General features: G+C 34.2%; 1 protein-coding gene across 1 annotated transcript; it reads left to right on the top strand.

Moving 5' to 3' along the window:
* The first annotated feature begins 2,513 nt into the window (after nt 1-2,513).
* Nucleotides 2,514-6,333, top strand: LOC145679723 (uncharacterized). The gene is made up of 2 exons (XM_081750291.1): nt 2,514-3,382; nt 6,179-6,333. The coding sequence occupies exons 1-2, from the start codon at nt 2,553-2,555 to the stop codon at nt 6,219-6,221; spliced, it is 873 nt and encodes a 290-aa protein (XP_081606417.1). The 5' UTR covers nt 2,514-2,552; the 3' UTR covers nt 6,222-6,333.
* The last annotated feature ends 1,170 nt before the right edge of the window (nt 6,334-7,503 follow it).

Below are 7,503 nucleotides of genomic sequence, written 5' to 3'. Positions count from 1 at the left end.
TTTGGTGATTTGCAGAAACAGACGTTTGATGTCCTCACATTTAGGATCATAGTGTTCTAAGAGAAATGAGTAAATTGGAGGCTTGTGTGTCTCTTGCAAAGTTGGAAACTGGTTTGTGTTAGTCATGTCAACAGAAATGGATGAAGTATCTATTGGAATATTGTCATGACTCTTATGTGGTCTCTTGGATGGTGGTTGTGAAGTACTATTTTAAGCTTTAGTAGGTGAGCTTGAACGAGAACGGCTATCTAGATTTTTCTCCAGGGATCGTGCCCTCCGTAACCATGGTTTCCCAGACGTTGTAGAGATGGCAAGAAGAACAGGTGGCAGATTAGAATGACAACCAGCCAATGGTTGAGACGCTATTATCAAGATGCAGGCACTAGGGCCTGATGTATATGTAAACAGTGAACCAGGTGAGGTAATAATGTAGGTAAGGAAAATCCCGTTCAGATAGGTTCTGTAATATGTCATTTATAGTCAAGGTTTTGAATTTTCTAAAATAATAATTATAAATTGTAATTACCCTCGATTTTTCTGTTATTAAAACGAGATAACAAGTTTTGCACCGAATTGTAATAATAATAGTATCCTAATTTGAGATTTAAATCATTTCAAGAAAAGCTATGGTTCTCAATGACCTCTGGTGGTAATTTTTGAAATGATAAGTTTGTTCATGTGCAGCGCTACCTGGGATCGTCAGATCACAGGCAGCTATCAAATTGGAAGGAAAACGTTTACCTTTGGTGTCAAAATTCAATATGTTTCAACCTAATTGGCTTCTAAATTAAATTAAGTGTTGGTAGTGTATTTGATAAATTGTGAATATGTGAGTTTATTGCTGTGAAAGCTTTGGTTTATAACTGGAATACCTACTGTAAGTAAATTATTTTCTAGAATTTCTCTTGGCAAGTTAGTACGCCATTTAACATTGTGGTTGTTTCTATGCTGCTATCGCTGGTCGATATTTGAATGATAATGAGTTTTATAGTTGAGTTCTCAATTTTGTGATCTAAGTTAAATTCATTTTGTGTTATTTTTGTATTCTCAAAATTTGGCAACTAATTATATTGTTCGAGTTTACAGATATAAAGTTGATAATATCCGATTTAACTCTATTATTTGACTAATGTAGAGCTTAGTTTACCTGGCGTGCTATGAGAGTATTTTTACTAGTAGCTATTGGATTTAATAAGTTCCCACTTTTGTTCAGTTACTTGAACTATACCAACATAACCATAATTTATTTTTTAGTGGGGGAATTAAATTCTCCTTCCTTCCAGCGTGCACGTTTAAGTTGTCTTTGCGGAGGCAGGTGCACGTGTAACGTGTTAATATCCTTCCAAAATAATTGTAGTACTAATATAAATATATATTTAGAAACGGGATATACGTTACAAATCTAAATAGCTGCCTGTGATCTCCGTTGGTGAGTGGGAATGTGAAATATGTTATTATTTCTTGTTATGTGATAGATAGAGCCGGATTATTCTGTAAAAGGGTTGCATTATAGTTAAATAGTAAGTAATTAAAATTGTATTGAGTGTCACCGAGTGATTCGTAAGATGGCGACCGGACCTGTTAATCATGACCTACGTCTTGAACTTGATCATTTCGAAAATGGTGATACTGGAGTTTTAGTAATTAACCAAACTCAATTGACAAATCCTAGTGTGGAAAATCACACTAGTGATCCTGGTGTTTTGAGTGACGCTGGAAAGAATAATACGGTAGAAAATGATTCATTTGTTATTGCAAGTGGCAATAAAAATCAGAGTGATAATGTTTGTATTAAGACTTCGCCTAGTCGCCCGGGGGTGTCAGGTGGCCACGAGCAAACAGCAGTCGGCGGTCAAGGCCGTTCACCTCCAACAGCTGGTGGTAGCTTATCAGCAAAAATACGAGCAATTCGTTCGCACTTGGCTGGAACTCAGATATTTCCTTCAGAATCGGTTGTAAATAATTTCACATGCAATACTAATGCTTCTGTTTTGAGAACAGATTTAAGTAAACTTGTAACTCATTCAGCACAAAAATCTTTAAACGATTTTGCTCGTAATATACCCTTTTGTGATGGAAGCAAAGATATAGAACTCTTTCAATTTTTGCTTTCTGCTTATAAAATTAATAAACTGAGGTTGTTTCCCTTAGAATGTATTATGATATTGGCTATTGGAAAAACTACTGGGTTATTAAATACAGAATTACTTAAGTTGTTGGGCAATGTTAATGACTGGTTGGAGGTATGTCGTGCCTTACGAACTTCTCTGTTGACACCATTAGGCTTACGAGAAATAAATAGATTGTTTGTTGAACGTATTCAGAACCAGAATGAAAATATATTAGAATATATCAGCAATATTTATGATGCTTATGTGGTGTTTCAAGGCACTCTAAATGAAGAGGGTATTAAAGTGAATGTTTTACAGGGTATGAAACCAGATATTAGATACGCAATCTTTAAATATAATATTCCATCAACTTATCAAGAGCTTTATGAGGAAGATGTTAAATATGTGAATTATGAAAGATCAAAATTAGTCTATGATGAAATGTGCGGGTCAAATTTTTCTATTGAGTGTAAAAAGAGAATAAAATGTTATTTTTGTGGCGGGGATCATAAGGTTATAAATTGTATGTATAAAAAGCAACAACAAAAACAACAGGCGGCCTTGATGAATAGAACGTCAACCGAAGATAATAGGAAACCTATAGCTACATTTATCGATGCGTATTTTTTGGGACGAAAGTTAGAAGGAGCCTTAGATACTTGCAGTACAGTGAATCTTTGTGATATAGACTCTTTTAAAGAATGGGAGCAAAACACTAACTGGAGAGTGCAATATATTAAAGATACTTTTCGTGGAGTGGGGATTGGAAAGGAAGTGCTTTATTTAGATCAGTGTGTTGTTCTACCGATAAAAATTGGCGGTTTAACTTACAAACTTAAATTCTTTTTGCATAAAAACTTATCACCTAAGTTTATTATAGGAATAGACGGAATTAGTTTTCTTAAAGGAGCAATAGACATTAACAAGAAACAATTTATAATAGATGGTGGAAAAGTTAAAGTTCCAATAAGGTTAAATAATACCCCTACTCTTTTGAAAAATGATTCTGCCGCAGAAACTAATCATTCCAGGTCCCATAAGGTTCCGACTTCTAAATGGTTTGTGGAACATCAGGCGTCTCGCGATGGTGTGCAAGCAGAAACAGGTTCAAACAGCAGAGCTACATCCAGGGCGGTGATACATAATTTTCAACAGTCTGGTACACAGGGGGATGGATCCAATGTACGAGAGGATACGAGAACTCCTAATAGGCAGGCTACCAAGGTTTTGGTCGATCCCAAGTTGGTGAATGAAGATCCTGATTTACCAAGGTATGTAAATGAATTGGTTGCTAATTATTCTGACGTTTTCAGTGATCGTATTGGAACAGTTAAAAACTTTGAGTATGAATTAAAAGTGACTGATGAAACCCCTATTCGAAATAAAGCATATCCGATTTCACGTAGTGAACAGAAGGAGATGGATAAAATTATTGATGATTGGTTAGAACAGAACATTATTGAAAAAAGTAATAGTTGTTGGGCTTTTCCTGCATTTTTAGTTAAAAATAAGAGTGGGGGAAGAAGATTAGTAGTCAATTAAAAAGGTTTGAATGACAGACTGTTGGTTAATTCTCAATATACGCCGCTTATTGAGGATGTTATTGCACAATTATCTCAAGGGCGTATCTTTAGTGTGATCGATCTACGTAAAGCTTATCTACAACTGAAGATATCTGAGAATTCGCGCCAGTATACTGCGTTTTTGACGCACAGAGGCCTTTTTCAATTTCGTTATTTACCTTTCGGATTATCTGTGGGGTCTTACTTGTTGTCAAAACTTATGACAGACTTGTTATATCCCTTAAAAGAGGAAGGATTGGAGTGGTTTTTTGATGATGTCGTACTGGTTTCTAAAGATATTGTTTCGCATAAGAAATTGTTGACAAAAGTGTTGAATATTTTTCGTGAAAATGGTATTACGCTGTCACTTGATAAAAGTGTTATGTTTCAAACCAGAATTTCTTATTTAGGTCATATTATTGAATATAATAAATTTGAAATGGATCCTGCTCGCCTAGATATTATACGCAACTTACCAGCACCAAAAAATCGTCGGGGGGTGTTGCGTTTATGTTCATTCTTGCAATATTACTCAAGGTTCGTGCCTGGTTTTCATGAAATAATGCATCCAATAAATGAATTGAGATCTCCTAAGGTGGCATTTGATTGGGGACCCGCCCAGAAAAAAGCCTTAGATGATATCAAGGCAATGTTCGAATCCCACATAGTGCTTAAATTACCCGATTTAAACCAAAAGTTTATAGTGTGTTGCGATTCATCATTAAAAAGTCTTGGAGGGGTGATCCAACAGTACGATTCAGAAGGCTACTTGAGACCTGTAGCGTATTTCAGTCGAAAATTACGTCCTTATGATTATAGTAAGCCCATTTATTTGCTTGAATTGATGTCAGTAGTGGAGACTCTAGAACGATTTAAAATCTATTTACATAATAAATTTGAATTATTAGTAGATAATCAAAGTTTGTCTTATGCCCTCAAGAATATTAAACGTGTAAAAAAATATGGTAGCTTATTGCATAGGTTGTTTGCCTTTCATTTTGATGTTAAGCACATATCGTCAAATTTAAATGTAACATCTGATTTTATTTCTAGAGTATATAACACCCATGATTTCGAATTGATTGAGAATGTACAATCTAGTGATGAGGAAATGCAAAACCTATGTATGGTAAATATGTGGGATATGCCCTATGCATCTTTATCTATTAAGGAGCATCAGTATAAAGATCCTTTTTTGTCAGAAATAATTAAAAAATTGGAAAGCAAACAACAGGTAGGTTATAAATTGGTAAACGGAATACTTTGTAAGAAAACAAAAGCATATAAGAATCCCTATAAGGTTTGTGTTCCCAAACATTTATGGAGAGTATTGTTGGAATTCTATCATGGACAAATTTTGCCCGGTGGTCACGGAGGGGTGAGCCGTACGATTGGGAAATTAGCCTCGCGCTATACATGGCCTGGTATCTTGAAAGATATTAAGGAATACGTAACCACTTGTAAAGAATGTCAATTAGCAAAAGCCGAAAATAGGAAAAAGATGGGGTTGCTGGTATCAGAATATGAAAAGACTGTAAACGGTCTTTGGTATGGAGATGTAATTGGGCCAATAACAAGATCAAAATCAGGACGTTATTGTTTAATTATAGTAGATGGTTGTTCACGTTTTGTTTATCTGGAACCTATTAAAGTTTTGTCCAGCCAAAGTATTATAAATAAGATGTATAAGTTAATGTGTAGGCATGGGTTTATACATGCTTTCGCCCATGATTGTCACTCTATTTTTGTATCTAAATTGTTCACGGACTTTTTATATAGTCAAGGAATCAAAGATATCAGGATTTCCCCTTACGCAGCGTTTTCGAATTTGAGTGAAAGATACATACGTTCTGTGAAAAATGGGTTAAAGATATTTTTCCATGATAAACAACAACAGTGGGATAAGGGCATACACGAAATTGAATTTTCACTCAATAATTCGATCCACACAGAACTAAAGTGTAGTCCAGTGGATATAGTATACGGGTATAATGTCTGTGACCCTCTTGACACTAAGTGGAATGTGGATAAAATATTTGTGGATAAGAATAAAGGTGAAATTTGGGCATCGGCGATGCGTAATATGGAGTTAGCGTGGAAGAGGAGGAAGGCGTTATATGATAAAAAGAGAATTCCTGTTGATTATAAGGTGGGGGATAAATTATTAATAAAATCGCAAGTTAAGTCATCATTGGTGGACAAGTTTAATAAGAGCTTGGCTTATCGTTGGGAGGGCCCATACACATTGGTCAAATTCCTGGGTCAGAACAGTGTTCAAATTAGATCTGATGCTAATCCTAATGATGTTCGTAGGTCACATGTAGCCCTTACTAAAAAGTATCGAGAGAGAAGAGATGTAACTGCAACATAAAAAAAAAGAAAAAATCCGGCTAATTTAGAGTATCTCAGTCAGAGTGTTACCGCTTACCACAGTTTTAGTTTGGCTGTGTATTTGTTTGTGTATTATTTGTTTTGATCAAATAGTAATTGTTATTTCTATTGCAGGCCTGCAATGCCGTGTTTTGTGTATTGTCGCGACTACCATTGATGTATGTATGTGTCCATGAATAAGTTTGGTTTCGGATATTGTCAATTATTGCAGAATTTGTCAGCTGTATGTAAGTAGTATGTTTTTATTGTTTATTGCCTAAATGGATGTTTTGGAGCGCCAATATCTGTAAAAAAAAAAAAAAAAATGCATTTCCGAGTCAGCTAAATTTTGTTAATTTGAGTATTGATAATTAGTTTGATAATGCTTATGAGGAATAAGATTTGAAATTAATCTATCCGATATTAGACAATATTGAAAAATAATTTAGGCTGTATTATTATAATTTATTAATGAGTTAATTGCCATAATTATTAACGGGTGATGGATTAGAAGTAGAGGTCCATGAGTGAATGTATTTTGTATGGCGATGGATGATTCTCGTTATTATTAGTATTTGATTTTGTTTAGTTCGTTTCTTTTTCTTTTTTTTCTTTTTCTTTTTGGGGGTTAGGTATGAATGATGGAGTGGATGATTCAAATCAACTAACGGAGATATTATGAGTAGTTACCTTATGGCAATTGCTTATTAAATGGATTATAATTTAGGAACATTTATATTAAAAAGGTTAACTTTTTAATTCGGGAGGGCAGGATGTGTGTAATATGTCATTTATAGTCAAGGTTTTGAATTTTCTAAAATAATAATTATAAATTGTAATTATCCTCGATTTTTCTGTTATTAAAACGAGATAACAAGTTTTGCACCGAATTGTAATAATAATAGTATCCTAATTTGAGATTTAAATCATTTCAAGAAAAGCTATGGTTCTCAATGACCTCTGGTGGTAATTTTTGAAATGATAAGTTTGTTCATGTGCAGCGCTACCTGGGATCGTCAGATCACAGGCAGCTATCAAATTGGAAGGAAAACGTTTACCTTTGGTGTCAAAATTCAATATGTTTCAACCTAATTGGCTTCTAAATTAAATTAAGTGTTGGTAGTGTATTTGATAAATTGTGAATATGTGAGTTTATTGCTGTGAAAGCTTTGGTTTATAACTGGAATACCTACTGTAAGTAAATTATTTTCTAGAATTTCTCTTGGCAAGTTAGTACGCCATTTAACATTGTGGTTGTTTCTATGCTGCTATCGCTGGTCGATATTTGAATGATAATGAGTTTTATAGTTGAGTTCTCAATTTTGTGATCTAAGTTAAATTCATTTTGTGTTATTTTTGTATTCTCAAAATTTGGCAACTAATTATATTGTTCGAGTTTACAGATATAAAGTTGATAATATCCGATTTAACTCTATTATTTGACTAATGTAGAGCTTAGT

This window comes from Thermobia domestica, chromosome 2 (genome assembly GCF_964235325.1).
Source record: "Thermobia domestica chromosome 2, izTheDome1.hap1.1, whole genome shotgun sequence".
Lineage (NCBI taxonomy): Eukaryota > Metazoa > Arthropoda > Insecta > Zygentoma > Lepismatidae > Thermobia > Thermobia domestica.
This window is presented reverse-complemented; position numbering and strand designations above follow the sequence as displayed.

Coding starts and splice junctions, on each gene's coding strand:
- LOC145679723 (XM_081750291.1), top strand. CDS start 2,553: ATGTGCGGGTCAAATTTTTCTATTGAGTGTAAAAAGAGAATAAAATGT. Junction 3,383..6,178: donor GAAGATCCTGATTTACCAAG/GTATGTAAATGA, acceptor TTTCTATTGCAG/GCCTGCAATGCCGTGTTTTG.